Source organism: Rhinoraja longicauda, chromosome 23 (genome assembly GCF_053455715.1).
Source record: "Rhinoraja longicauda isolate Sanriku21f chromosome 23, sRhiLon1.1, whole genome shotgun sequence".
Taxonomy (NCBI): Eukaryota; Metazoa; Chordata; class Chondrichthyes; order Rajiformes; family Arhynchobatidae; genus Rhinoraja; species Rhinoraja longicauda.
The window spans coordinates 31,351,476-31,367,315 of NC_135975.1; the positions used below are offsets into that span (position 1 = coordinate 31,351,476).

Below are 15,840 nucleotides of genomic sequence, written 5' to 3' on the forward strand. Positions count from 1 at the left end.
TGAGTGAGTGGGCAGATGCATGGCAGATGCAGTATAATGTAGATAAATATGAGGTTATCCATTTTGGCAGCAAAAACAAGGAGGCAGATTATCTCAATGGTTTTAGATTAGGTAAAAGTGAAGTGCAACATGACCTGGGTGTCTTTGTACACCAGTCACTGAAAGTAAACATGCAGGCACAGCAGGCAGTGAAGAAAGCTAATGTCATGTTGGCCTTCAGAACAAGAGGATTTGAATATAGGAGTAAAGAGGTCCTTCTGCAGTTGTATAGGGCCCTGGTGAGACCACATCTGGACTATTGTGTGCAGTTTTGGTCTCCTAATTTGAGGAAGGACATCCTTTCTATTGAGGCAATGCAGCATAGGTTCACGAGGTTAATCCCCGGGATGGCGGGACTGTCATATGAGGAAAGATTGAAAAGACTGGGCTTGTATTCACTGGAATTTAGAAGGATGAGAGGGGATCTTATAGAAACGTATACAATTATAAAAGGACTGGACAAGCTAGATGCAGGAAAAATGTTCCCAATGTTGGGTGAGTCCAGAACCAGGGGCCACAGTCTAAGAATAAAAGGGAGACCATTTAAAACTAAGGTGAGAAAAAATCTTTTTCACCCAGAGAGTTGTGAATTTGCGGAATACTCTACCACTGAAGGCAGTGGAGGCCAATTCACTGGATGAATTTAAAAGAGAGTAAGATAGAGCTCTAGGGGCTAGTGGAATCAAGTGATATGGGGAGAAGGCAGGCACAGGTTACTGATTGTGGATGATCAGCCATGATCAAAATGAATGGTGGTGCTGGCTTGAAGGGCCAAATGGCCTCCTCCTGCACCTATTTTCGATGTTTCCATGTTAGTGTTTTTAATTTTCACCATGGGGGAAAAAGGTTGTGACTGTCTACCCTCTCTATTCCTCTCATAATTTTATATATTTTACCAAGATTTAATAAAGCCCTGAGGAGCAACTTATTCACTCAAAGGTTGGTGGGTATCTGGAACAGGCTGCCAGAGGAGGTTGCTGAGGCAGGTATTATAATAGTATTTAAAAGACATTTGGACCAGGTACATGGATAGGAAATGTTTAGAGGGATATGGGCCAAAGCGGGCAGGTGGGACTAGTGTTGATGGGGCAGCATGTGTGTCCGTGCTGTGTGACTCTATGACTCCAGTATTATCTAATCTGCTTGGATAGCAAGCTTTTTGGAATCTCCTTCGTTCCTGGACATTCTAGTTGCCGAACGAGATCATGATGCAACTGGTCAATATGCTCTCTACCTGTAGAGTTCAAGAGGATATGGTGGCGCAGCGGTAGAGTTGCTGCCTCACAGCGCCAGAGACCGGGTTCGATCCTGACTGCGGGTGCTGTCTGTACGGAGTTTGTACATTCTCCCTGTGACCTGGGTGGGTTTGCCCCAGATAGAAACATAGAAACATAGAAAATAGGTGCAGGAGTAGGCCATTCGGCCCTTCGAGCCTGCACCGCCATTCAATATGATCATGGCTGATCATCCAACTCAGTATCCCGTACCTGCCTTCTCTCCATACCCCCTAATCCCTTTAGCCACAAGGGCCACATCTAACTCCCTCTTAAATATAGCCAATGAACTGGCCTCAACTACCTTCTGTGGCAGAGAATTCCAGATTCTCCGGTTTCCTCCCACACTCCAAAGACGTACAGGTTTGGAGGTGAACTGGCATTGGTAAAGATTGTAAATTGTCCCTTAGTGTGTCGGATAGTGTTAGTGTGCGGGGATCGCTGGTCGGCGCGGACTCGGTGGGCCGAAGGGCCTGTTTCCGTGCTGCATCTCTAAACTAAGTATATGTCGACATAACGAATCTCCTCACTCCAACGAGGGTGTAGCGTTGATGACCATGGCCGTTGAGCATTTCTAGCTGCGTGACTCTAAGGGGAAGCTGCTGAAACAGTTGGGTTTGTGGGCAGCACGCCCCTGTTCGGATCAGTTCTACTTGAGGTTAGGTTGGCAAAGAGTTGTCTGGCACCCTTCCCATGACCGCAGCAGAGCTGTGCCCAACTTGTGAAACAGCACCGGCCTGCCTGCACATGTGAGCACTGGTAATGGCTGGTTACCCTGTGAGCTGCCTTGTCCAGCCCCGATACCCATCAGAGTGGTTCTACATCTCACTGGGCACAGAGTTTACATATTGCACCAACGTCAATATCTTCTGAATGAGCTGAGAAACCCTGCTCGAGTGCACTTTGGTTTACTTCAGTTTAGTTTGGAGATACGGCGCGGAAACAGGCCCCTCGGCCCAATGGGTCCGCGCCGACCAGCGATCCCTGCACACTTATACTATCCTACTACATGCGCAGTAGGGACAATTTACATTTATACCAAGCCGATTGACCTACAAACCTGTACGTCTTTTGGAGTGTGGGAGGAAACCAAAGATATCGGAGAAAATCAGCGCAGGACACGGGGAGAACGTACAAACTCCGTACAGACAAGCACCCTTGGTCAGGATCGAACCCGGGTCTCGAGAGCTGCAAGGCAGTAAGTAGCTCTCCCTCTACGCCACTTCATCTCACACTAAAATAAAACTATACAAACGTTAACAAATGACATTGACTCTCCCTGAAACATGAGCAGGATTAATTCAGGCGATCCAGGGTACTGATTGTGAACACCTAGATAGATGCAACACCTGTCCCTTTACCTACCCCCTCAACTCCATCCAAGGACCCAAACAGTCTTTCCAGGTGAGACAGAGGTTCACCTGCACCTCCTCCAACCTCATCTATTGCATCCGCTGCTCTAGATGTCAACTTATTTACATCGGCGAAACCAAGCGCAGGCTCGGCGATCGCTTCGCTGAACACCTGCGCTCGGTCCGCATTAACCAAACTGATCTCCTGGTGGCCGAGCACTTCAACTCCCCCTCCCATTCCCAGTCTGACCTTTCTGTCATGGGCCTCCTCCAGTGCCATAGTGAGGCCCACCGGAAATTGGAGGAACAGCACCTCATATTTCGCCTGGGCAGTTTGCAGCCCAGTGGTATGAACATCGACTTCTCCAACTTTAGATAGTTCCTCTGTCCCTCCCTTCCCCTCCTCCTTCCCAGTTCTCCCTCTATCTTCCTGTCTCCACCTATATCCTTCCTATGTCCCGCCCCCCTGACATCAGGCTGAAGAAGGGTCTCGACCCGAAACGTCACCCATCCTTCTCTCCCGAGATGCTGCCTGACTTGCTGAGTTACTCCAGCATTTTGTGAATATACTGATTGTGAACGATCAACCATGATCACATTGAATGGCGGTGCTGGCTCGAAGGGCCGAATGGCCTACTCCTACACCTAATGTCTATTGATTGCTGGTTGCGTAGCTCCAATTGGACTTGGCACTGAGCAGCCAACGTTCTGAGGAGAAGATGTATGTCGATGAACACTCTCTTGACCTTCTACAGGTTTACAGGCGTGAGCACATCGACTGGTTGCACCACGGCCTGGTTTGGCAACTGGAACGCCCAGGAAGGAAGGAGGTTACAGAGAGCGCTGGACACTGCCCGGTCCATCATGGGTCCTGATCTCTCCACCGTCGAAGGGATCTACAGAAGATGCCCACACCAGAGACCCACAGACACCACCACCCTGGCCACGCTCTCATTTCACCCCTGCTAACAGGAAAAAGGTGCAGAAAACCAACAGGTTCAAAAACAGTTCCTTCCCAACAACCATCAGGCTCTTGAATACCACAAAGCACTAACCTCAACTATGAATTATGGATTGTGTGGTTCCACTATGGACGTGAGGCTTTTTTACGGTAATCTTGTGGTTATTAATTTATTGATTGTTTAGTGTGTGTGCATTGTGTTTACAGGCCTGTCATGTTACTGTAAGAAATAATTCCATCGCTCAATCTGTCGATACATATGACAATTAAACGCTGTTGACTCTTTGAATCTGGGTGGAACTTGGCGGCATTGTGGCGCAGCGGGTAGTGCTGCTGCCTCACAGCACCAGAGACCCGAGCTCCGATCCTGACCTCGCGTGCTGGCTGTGCAGAGTTTGCACGTTCCCCCGTGGCCGCTTGGGTTTCCTCCGGGTGCTCCGGTTCCCTCCCACGTCCCAAAGACACGTAGGTTTTGTAGGTTAATTGTTATTTGGCCTCTGGAAAATGCCTCTTGTGTGTGGAGAGTGGATGCAAAAGTGGGATAACATGGAACTAGTGTGAACGGGTGATCGATGGTCAGCGTGGGCTCGGTGAGCCGTAGGGCCTGTTTCCATGCTGTATCTTTAAACTAGTTCATAAGTCACAGAAGCAGAATTAAGTCATTCGGCCCATTGAGTCTACTCCGCCATTCAATCATGGCTGATCTATCGTTCCCTCTCTACCCCATTCTCCTGCCTTCTCCCCGTCACCCTCGACACCCTTACTAATCAAGAATCTGTCAATTTCTGCCTTAAACATCCCAATGACTTGACCTCCACCGCCATCTGTGGCAATCAATTCCACAGGTTCACCACCCTCTGACTAAATAAATTCCTCCTTATCTCCTTTCTAAAGGAACGTCCTTTTATTCTGAGGCTGTGGCCTCTGGTCCTAGGCTCTCCCACTAGTGGAAGCATCCTCTCCACATCCTCTCCACATCCACTCTACCCAGGCCTTCCAATATTGGGTAACTTTCAATGAGGTCACCCTACATCCTTCTAAACTCCAGCGAGCCCAGGCCCAGTGCCGTCAAACGCTCATCGTACATTAACCCTCTCCGCCCCGGTTAACCCACTCCGCCCCGGACTAAACTGAAGTTTGGAAGCAGCACAATTTCACAATTGGAGATAGCTGTGGTAAGGGAGCGCATTTGCAAGCGGGAACTTACATGAGAGAAATCACCTCAAACAAAAAGAGATGAAACCTGGAGCAGGGAATGATATTCAGAGTCCAGAGGAGGGGCATCAAAAATCTCTCTTACCGCATGATGAAATCCACCTTGTCGATGAAGCTCCCACAGTTACTCTTCTTCAAGATTCCGCCATTTCCCACCACCGAGCACTTTTTCAGTGGCAGCTGGATCGGTGTATCCTAGCAACAGAGAAGAGGCCTGCCTTCAGTGACTAGGCTAAGCCTGAAATCATTCACTACCGTTAGACTTTAAAACCCTTAACAATTTCTTTGCTGTTATTTCATCTTAATATTATTTCTTCAAGATTCGTCCATTGATCTGCACTGATCAGCCAAAATATTCAGTTGAATAGAAGGGTCAGTCTGAAGAAGGGTCTCGACCCGAAACGTCACCCATTCCTTCTCTCCTGAGATGCTACCTGACCTGCTGAGTTACTCCAGCATTTTGTGAATAAGCCAAAACATTATGACAGATGAGCCAAAACATTATGAGCACCTGCCTAATATGCTGTTGGTCCTCCGTGTGCAGCCCCATATGCAGCAGGGTGCGATGCACTGTGTATTGTGACACATTCCTCCCGTGACCACCATTAACATTTTCTGTGACTTGTGCCACAGTCGACCTTCTGTCGGTTCGGACCAGACGGGATAGCCTTCGTTGCCCTCGCGCATCGATGAGCCTTGGGCGCCCAACACCCTGTCTGTCGCCGGTTTGTGGTTTGTCCCTCCTCGGACCACTGTCGGTAGGTACTCACCACTGCTGACTGGGAGCACCCCACTAGCCTTGCCATTTCAGAGATGCTCTGACCCAGTCGTCTGGTCATAACAATTTGGCCCTTGTCAAAGTCGCTCAGGTCTTTACTCCTGCCCATTTCTCCTGCATCCAACACATCAACTTCACGAACTGACTGTTCACTTGCTGCCTAATATATCCCACCCCTTGAAAGGTGCCATTGTAACAAGATAATCAATGTTATTCACTTCGCCTGTCAGTGGTCATAATATTTTGGCTGAGCGGTGTACACGGGACAACATAATATTTAAAAGTTCATGTATTCGTGTCAGAGGAGCAGAATTAGGCCATTCGGCCCATCGAGTCTACTCCACCATTCAATCATGGCTGATCTATCTTTCCCACTCAACCCCATTCTCCTGCCTTCAGCCCGTAACATATAACACCCGTACTAATCAAGAAATTCTCAATGTCCACTTTAAAAATACCCAGTGACGGCCTCCACTGCCATCTGTGGCAATGAATTCCACAGATTCACCACCCTCTGGCTAAAGAAGTTGCTCCTCATCTCCTTTCTAAAGGTACGTCCTTGTATGCTGAGGCTATGCCCTCTGGTCCTGGACTCTCCCACTGGTGGAAACATCCTCACCACATCCACTCTATCCAGGCCTTTCACTATTCGGTAAGTTTCAATGAGATCCCCCCTCATCCTTCTAACTCCAGCGAGTACAGGCCCAGTGCCATTAAACGGCGTCACGGTCAAAAGACATTTGGACACGTACATGGATAGAAAAGGTTTAGAAGGATATATGGGCCAAATGCAGGCAGATGGGACTGACTTCAATGGGGCATCTTGGTCAGCATAGGCAAGTTGGGCCGAAGGGCCTGTTTCCGTGCAGTGCGACTCTATGACTCGAGAGTTGATCTACACTATTCCAGATTTTAGATCCTTCAAAATTAAAGGTCTTCAGCCCCCTACATGTTGTATGAGCCGTACCTCCGTCATTAGATGAAAGATTCCCAGATTAGTGTGTTTATTTTAACATTCCTCAAGCAGTACTCCACATTCCTGAACTGCTGCCTGTTGAATGTTCCTCCAAAATTGTGAACTGCGATGGACTGCACTTGATTTACGATTCGTTTGCATTGTTTCAGGTTTCTCGATCTTGTATACAAGTCCTCCCAAGTTTGTGCCTCACTTCTCCGCGACACCAGATTTATGCTGCTTCATGCAACATTTAAGGTCCATTATGCACGACACCATGTTCAGGATTCTTTTAATCATTAAAGAGGTTCTAGAAATCTCTCATGCATTATATACAGTATAGTTTTCACATTATCCAGGATTAAGAACTACCCTGATCCATGCCATATTTATTTCGCAAAATGCTGGAGTAACTCAGCGGGACAGGCAGCATCTCAGGAGAGAAGGAATGGGTGATGTTTCGGGTCGAGACCCTTTTTCAAATTTATGCCAGGTTTATGATTTCTCATGTACAACAGCATGAAGAACAAGACCACACCTTCAGAAGTAAAACTATGATCATGATCTCCTCATGGTCTCCCAGATTCAGATTCTTATGCTTTTAGTTTAAGAGATACAGCGTGAAAACAGGCCCTTCGGCCCACCGAGTCCACGCTGACCAGAGATCACCATACACTAACACTATCCTACACACACTCGGGACAATTTACAATCTTTACCACAGCCAATTAACCTACAAACTTGTACGCCTTTAGAGTGTGGGAGGAAACCGGAGCACCCGGAGAAAACGCACGCGGGTCACGGAGAGAATGTACAAACGCAGGTGGTGGTGAGAACCTACAACCATGCACGTCTCTGGAGAACCTGGAGAAAACCCACCGGTCACAGGGAGAAGGTACAAACTCTGTACAGACAGCACCTGTAGTCAGGATCAAACCCGGGGTTTCCTCCCACACTCCAAAGATGTACAGGTTTGGAGGTTAATTGGAGGTAATTGGCTTCTGTAAAATTGTAAAATTGTCCCGAGTGTGCAGGATAGTGCTAGTGTATGGGGGGATCGCTGGTCGGCGCGGACTCGATGGGTCGAAAGGCTATATCTCTGCGCTGTATCTCTAAACTAAACTAAAAGCGTTAAAATCAAACGTCTATTCAGGAACGTACCAACAGCACCAGTGTCAAACCCAGGTCTCTGGTGCTGTCAGGCAGCAGCTCTGAGTCCTAGCACAGAAACAAGCCCTTCGGCCCAACTCATCCATGCTGGCACAGCTACTATCACTTGCCTGCACCTGGCCCTCATTCCTCGAAATATTGCTTCTCCGTGTTACTGTCCGAATGTCTTTTCAATGTTGCAATTGTACCCAACTCTGCCACCTCATCTGGCAGCTCATTCCACACACCCAACCTGGCCCCCTCAAGCCTCTTTAAATCTTTCCCATCTCACATTAAGCCCTGGCACTCTAGTTTTAGACTCTCCCTCAAAGCAACCCGCAGAAGACTGTGGACATCCACCTTATCTATGCCTCTCATGATGTTATCAACCTGTGTAAGGTCCGACACTTCAGGGAAAACAGTCCAAGCCTCTCGAGCTTCTCAATAGACAATAGGTGCAGGAGGAGGCCATTCGGCCCTTCAAGCCAGCACCACCATTCAATGTGATCATGGCTGATCATTCCCAATCAGTACCCCGTTCCTGCCTTCTCCCCATACCCCCTGACTCTGCTATCCTTAAGAGCTCTATCCAGCTCTCTCTTGAATGCATTCAGAGAATTGGCCTCCACTGCCTTCTGAGGCAGAGAATTCCACAGATTCACAACTCTTCTCCCTGTAACTCAAACCCTCCAGTCTCAGATGCATCCTCATCGAAAAAAGACACAAAGTGCTGGAGTAACGCAATGGGTCAGGCAGCATTTCTGGAGAACATGAATAGGTGATGTTCGGCCAGGATCCTTCTTCAGAATGATTGTGGTGCCGAGGGAGGGGGGTGGGGTAGAGTTGGAAGAGAGGAAGAACAGGACAAAGCCTGGTGAGTAATAGGTGGATATAGGTGAAGGAGGTTTTTGATAGGCAGAGGGGAGATTCTGATAGGAAACTGCCTGCCTATCAAAAAAAACCCTCATCTGTATCCACCCATCAGATAGTTGAGGCAGGAACTATCACAATGCTTTTAGACAGGTACATGGATAGGGCAGGTTTAGAGGGATATGGGCCAAACACAGGCAGATGGCACATTGGACATGTTGGTCGGTGTGGGCAAGTTGGGCTGCAGGGTTTGTTTCCACGCTGTATGACTCTATCACTTGCCAGGCTTTATCCTATCCCCACCTCCCTTCCTACGTTCTCCCGCCCCCCTCCCCACAACACCACAACCGCTGAGGAAGGGTCCCGACCCAAAACGTCACATCCATCTTCTCCAGAGATGCTGCATTACTTCAGCACTTTGTGTCTTTTCTTTGCAAACCAGCATCTGCACTTCCTTGTTCCGAACACCCTTGATTGGTCTTTGTGCACAATATCTCACCATGCAAGATTAAAAATTCCACACCTACAATGTTTACAATAACCCATGTGCCATTTCAGGATTAAGATTCCCACAGACCCGAAACATCGCCCGTTCCTTCTCTCCAGAGATGCTGCCTGACCCGCTGAGTTACTCCACCATTTTGTGTCTACAATAAGATTCCCTCATACAGTCTTCTGGGTTTAAGACTCGCATCTTCCGACATCAGGTTTGCAATTCTTCGTCTATTTCAGCAAGTCTAACATTCCTAACATTAGCAAGTCTAATGTTCCATTCCTTGAAACATTACGTTGAATCAAGACTCGAGTTCTCGCAGACCAAATTCAAACTCTCTCACGAACTCCGCCAGATTTAAGAATGGGTGTAAATGAAGGGGTGAACCTTTCACACAACAGCAGTTTATATCTGCACTGGGCTCCCAGGGGAGGTGTAACAACATTTAAAAGTTATCTATCTGGACAGGAGGGATATGGACAAGTTCTTGCTTGGAGGGATATTGAACTAATGCAGCCAAGTCGGAATGGTATGGTGGTTGGCATTAACGTGATGGGCTAAAGGGCCTATTTCTGTGAGGCCCATCTTACATACAGGGGAAGACCGTATGATATAGAGTTCAGGTTTAGAGGGATATGGGCCAAACACAGGCAAGTGGGACTGGTGTAGATGGGATATGTTGTTCGTTGTGGGCAAATTGGGCCGAAGGGCCTGTTTCCACACAGCCTGACTCTATGACTTTATACAGCGTGGAAACAGGTCCATCGGTCCAACTTGCCCACATCGACCACCATGTCCCATCTACATTAGTCCCACCAGCCTGCGTTTGGCCCACACCCCTCTAAACCTGTCCTATCCATGTACCTGTCCAAATGTTTCTTGAAACCTGTCTCAACCTGTCTCAACAGACTGGGTAGCTCATTCCAGACACCCACCACCCTTTGTGTGGAAAAAGTCACCCCTTGACCATGTTAACAGCATTTTACTTTTCCAACTCAATCACGCCCGTGTTTATACGTGAAATTTATGCATGTACTTTGAATTATCGCTGATTTCTATTCTTTTGAGCATTTGCACAAGAGGGCAGGTGTAAGTGGAGAGCAGGCGTGTGATCCTTCGTAGACTCCGGCCCGGCTTGCGATGCAGCACGATTACGACGGGCCGAGGCAGCTAACCTGGGGAAACATGGAGAAGATTTCCTTGGTGATGGCCAGTGAGTAGAGGAACTCTCCGTCAAACCAGAGGCTCTTCCCTATGGGCGAGTTCAGCTTTGTCACGGCGAACAATCTCTGCGTGTCACAGCACTGCTGAAGGAGCCGCCTGGAGAAAAGGAACAGGAAGCACTGTGAGTGACCAACCCCCTGCTGGCCAGGAAAACCGCTTTGCCCCGAGCAACAAAACATGTCAACGTCGGTCAATGGAAGGAAGGAACATTGAGCAAAGAACAAAGAACAATGGGGAGGCAGCAGGCAGAATAGACTTGAGGGGCCGAATGGCCCGACTCCGTTCCCAGGACCGATGAAAAACCGTGCAGGAAGGAGCTGCAGATGCTGGTTTAAACCGGAGTTGACACGAAAAGCTGGATGGAGTCATTCAGCGGGCCAGGCAGCATCTCTGGAGAGAATGAATGGGTGACGTCTCGGGTCGGGACCCTTCTTCAGACCGAGAGTCAGGGGAAAGATGGCAGCGAGTCTGGGTTAAAACGTGGTGGTGGGGGTGGGGAGCTGGAGGGATGACAGAGGGGGAGCAGCAAGAGAGGGCGTTGCAGAACCCCCGTCGGGGAGAGGAGGAGAACTTCTTCAAAGCAGGGGAACCTTGAGGAGAATTTACAGTGGAGCGGACAATGTGCAGGAAGGAACTGCAGACTGGAAAAAAATTCAGACTGTCTGAACTACCCTGTCTCTATCTCCCAGAATGGTATATATTTCTATTAGGTCTCCCCTCAACCTCCGCCACTCCAGAGAAGACAATCCAAGTTTGTCCAATCTGCCCTTAATGCTAGTACCCCCTAATCCAGGTAAACCCCCGGCCCCCCTCTCCAAAGCCTCCATATCTATCCTGCATTGGGGCGACCACAACTGTACACAATATTCCAAAGCGTCGTAAATCTGCATCATGACTTCCCGAGTCTCCTACGCCTTCCTCATCATTCTAGCTCCTTGTGCTTCCACTTTCAGTGAGTTGTGGACTTGGACCCCTGGATCCCTCTTTTCCCTTAACGGGAAGCCTGGGGAGATTGTTGAGGGACACAAGTGCCTGGGCACAGTCTTCGACAACCTGCTGAAATTTGCCTCCAACACAGAGGGTGTCCTCAGGAAATGCCAGCAGCGGCAGTATCTCCCGAGGAAGCTCAACTCCTTTGCTGGGGTCAGCGAGGACATCCTCATCACGTTTCACTACTCCTTCATTGAGAGCCTCGTCACGTTCTCCTTCACCTGCTGGCTCCACTCCATCGGCCTTCAGAACAGAAACCGCCTGCAGGGCGCAGCCAAAGTCTGTTCCAAAATTACCGGACTCCCTGTCAGAGTCCCCTCTCTCCACCCTCTGCGACCAGCAGATGCTAAGGTCAGCTGGCAGGGTTTCACAGCACCCCTCACACATCCTGTTCTCTGGCTGCCCTCAGGACGCCGGCTTCGCTGCCCAGGCTGTGGGACACAGAGGACAAGGGCAACCTTTGTCCCCAAGGCTGTTCAGCTCCTCAACTCCCAACCCCCCTGTTCCACTGCTCACCCTGCTAACCCCCCCCCCAATACTGCTCCACGTGCCTTTGTAAATTGCCTCACGGGGACAAATAAAGTGTTTTTTAACTTAACCTCATCATGCATCTATACACTGTAAATGGCTCGATTGTAATCATGTATTGTCTTTCTGCTGACTGGATGGCAGGCCACAAAAGCTTTTCACTGTACCTGGAGTACTGTGTGCAGTTTTGGTCTCCAAATTTGAGGAAGGATATTCTTGCTATTGAGGGCGTGCAGCGTAGGTTTACTAGGTTAATTCCCGGAATTGCGGGACTACCATATGTTGAAAGACTGGAGCGACTAGGCTTGTATACACTAGAATTTAGAAGGATGACAGGAGATCTTATCGAAACATATAAGATTATTAAGGGGTTGGACACGTTAGAGGCAGGAAACATGTTCCCAATGTTGGGGGAGTCCAGAACAAGGGGCCACAATTTAAGAATAAGGGGTAGGCCATTTAGAACTGAGATGAGGAAAATCTTTTTCAGTCAGAGAGTTGTGAATCTGTGGAATTCTCTGCCTCAGAAGGCAGTGGAGGTCAATTCTCTGAATGCATTCAAGAGAGAGCTAGATAGAGCTCTTAAGGATAGCGGAGTCAGGGGGTATGTGGAGAAGGCAGGAACGGGGTACTGATTGAGAATGATCAGCCGTGATCACATTGAATGGCGGTGCTGGCTCGAAGGGCCGAATGGCCTCCTCCTGCACCTATTGTCTATTGTCTATGGTACATGTGACAATAAACTAAACCGAAACTGAAACTAGGTACATCAATGCAGTTAAGTGTCTTGCCATCGATTGCATACCTTCCCCTGACATTCGACCTCCCTGGCAAAGTGCAACACCTCACACTTGCTTGGATTAAACTCCATCTGCCATTTCTCTGCCCCTTTCTGTACTATGGAGTCAACCAGCACAAAGGAAATGAGGTTTTTTCCGTGGGACGAATATGGGGTGGTGGGTGGATTTATGGAAGCCCTGCCCAACTGTGCACAAACAGCAGGAAAGTCAAGCTCTGCTAACAGGGAAGGAAGCAGCAAATGTGGTTCAGGCAATTATAGAGAGAGAATATAAACGATTACAATCGCCAAAGCAAAAATCTATCTGGCTTGAACAGTTTTCTGAGGATTGAAATTTCTTACCACCCATGAAGCCAACTGAGAGAGTGGTACAGGTACAGCAGGTCCAACCACTGCGTCACAGAGACACAGACCCGGGTTTGATCCTGACCTCGCTCGGGTGCTGAGTTTGCACATTTTCCCTGTGACCGCGTGGGTTCCCTCCGGGTGCCCCGGTTTCCTCCCACAACCCAAAGACCTGCAGTTTGTAGGTTAATTGGCCCTCTGCAAATTGCCCCGGGTGTACCCAGGTGAGCGGTGGAATCTAGGGGCAGTTGATGGGAGTGTGGGGAGAATAAAATGGGAAGAGTGTAGGGTTAGTGTCAATGGGTGGTTGTTGGCTGGCAGGGACTCACTGACTGTGTGCTGTGCGTTTAGAGATGCAGCACAGGAACAGGCCCTTCGGCCCATCAAGTCCACACCAACCATCAATCACCCGTTCACACTAGTTCTCTGTGTCACCCTCTCACCTGACTCAGTCTGAAGTAGGGTCTCAACCACCAAACGTCACCCATTCCTTCTCTCCAGAGATGCTGCCTGACCCGCTGAGTTACTCCAGCATTTTGTGTCTATCTTCGGTTTAAACCAGCATCTGCAGTTCCTTCCTACACATATGTAGCCTACGATGTCCCACTTTCGCATCCACTCCCTAAAGCTTCAACAGGTATGCAAAAAGATAAAGGTTACACACATTTCAGATGCCCTGCTCCTGTGATCCTGGAATCATGCAGCAAGGAATCAGGCCATTCGGCCCATCTCATCCACACCAACCAAGATGCTCCATCTAAGCTAGTCCCATTCACCCTCATTTGGTCCATATCCTTCCAAACCTTTCCTATCAATGTACCTGTCCAAGTATATTTTAAATGCTGTAAATGTACCCGCCTCCATGTATTTAGCAGATACTAGACCATGTTTGGACCCATTGGGCCCAAACCTCTCCTGCATTGGTGCAGCACCCTCTCCTCCCCCATCTCTCCTCCCCCATCTCTCCTCCCCCATCCCTCCTCCCCCTCCCTACCCCTTCTCCTCCCTCCCCCCTCCCCTCCCCCTCCCCCCCACTCCATCCCCCTCAACCCCCCTTACCCTCCCTCTTTCCCCCTTCCCTCCCTCCCCTCTCCCTCCCTAGGAGATAGATTTAAACTTGAAAATGTGAATAACTTTAAAAATATGGCTCCGATTTCAATGAAACTTCTTCCATTAGCACCAAAGGGACGACGGTGAGTAAGGTGGGCCTAAAAATGTCGCGCTATCGTGTACCGTTTTGGCTGTAGTTCAGGAACAAATAAACAAACAAACGAGAGTTTTAGTATATAGATGAGATAAGGTATAGAAAAGGTACACAGATGGAGCCTTTCCCCCAGGATGGAAATATTAAAGACCAGAGGGCCTAGCTTTAGGGTGAAAGGGGGAACGTTTAGAGGAGATATGTGGGGCAGGTTGTTTTTACACAGAGGGTGGTGGGTGCCTGGAATGTGATGCTGGGGGTGGTGGGGGAGGCAGATATGATAGTGGTATTTAAGGAACTTTTAGATAGGGATATGGATATGTAGGGAATGAAGGGATGAAGTTCACGTGTAGACTGAGGAGATTACTTTAAGTTGGCATTGTGTTCAGTATGGACATTGTGGGCCGAAGGGCCTGTTCCCGTTCTGTACTGTTGGATGTTTTGAAGTCGGTTATAATCCTCCTCGCTGCCTACTGTGTTTCTGAATTTCATGTGGCTGCAGACATTTTGGTTTGCACGTCTTGTAGTTTGCACGTTTGACGCCATTAAAATATTATCACAAATATTCTGAAAACAATTCTTCCCTCATCTCTCTCCGGGGGGGGGGGGGGTAGAGGAATTGAAAGAAATTTGCATTAGGCGAGAAATAGTATTGGGTAGACTAATGGGACTGAAGGTTGATAAATCCCCAGGACCTGGTGGTCTGCATCCCAGGGTACTCAAGAAATAGTGGACGCATTGGTGATCATTTTCCAATGTTCAATAGATTCAGGATCAGTTCCTGTGGATTGGAGATAGCTAATGTTATCCCACTTTCCAAGAAAGGAGCGAAAGAGAAAACGGGGAATTACAGACCAGTTAGCCTGACATCGGTGGTGGGGAAGATGCTGGAGTCAATTATAAAAGAGTGCATTTGGATAGCAGTAAACGTACAAGTCCAAGTCAGCATGGATTTATGAAAGGGAAATCGTGCTTGACTAATCTTCTGGAATTTTTTGAGGATGTGACAAGTAAAATGGATGAAGTGGAGCCAGTGGATGTAGTGTTTCAGAAAGCCTTTGATAAGGTCACACACGGGAGATTGGTGAGCAAAATTAAAGCACATGGTATTGGGAGTAGGGTGTTGACATGGATAGAAAATTGGTTGGCAGACAGGAAGCAAAGAGTAGGAATAAATGGGTCCTTTTCAGAATGGCAGGCAGTGGCGAGCGGAGTGCCGCGAGGCTCGGTGTTGGGGCCGCAACTGTTTACCATATTTATTAATGATTTGGAAGAGGGAATTAGAAGCAACACTAGCAAGTTTGCAGATGACACAAAGCTGGGTGGCAGTGTGAACTGTGGAGAGGATGTTAGGAGGTTGCAGGGTGACCTGGACAGGTTGAGTGAATGAGCAGATGCGTGGCAGATGCAGTATAATATAGATAAATGTGAGGATATCCACTTTTGCGGCAAAAACAAGGAGGCAGATTATTATCTCAATGGTGCTAGGTTAGGTAAGGGGGAAGTGCAGCGAGACCAGGGTGTCCTTGTACACCAGTCACTGAAAGTTGGCGTGCAGGTACAGCAGGCAGTGAAGAAAGCTAATGGCATGTTGGCCTTCATAACGAGAGGATTTCAGTATAGGAGTAAACAGGTTCTTCTGCAGTTGTATAGGGCCCTGGTAAGAC

The 15,840-nt window shown here is 48.5% G+C and overlaps 1 protein-coding gene across 1 annotated transcript in view; it reads right to left on the reverse strand.

Annotated features, from left to right (window-relative positions):
* The window catches only part of st8sia1 (ST8 alpha-N-acetyl-neuraminide alpha-2,8-sialyltransferase 1), a 57,666-nt gene that overhangs the window by 22,323 nt on the left and 19,503 nt on the right, over positions 1-15,840 (reverse strand). Inside the window, exons 2-3 of the mRNA XM_078419988.1 lie at positions 10,262-10,406; positions 4,927-5,036 (exon numbers count right to left, since the gene is read on the reverse strand). Of these exons, the coding sequence (XP_078276114.1) occupies positions 4,927-5,036; positions 10,262-10,406 (255 nt within the window). The remainder of the gene's footprint in view (positions 1-4,926; positions 5,037-10,261; positions 10,407-15,840) is intronic.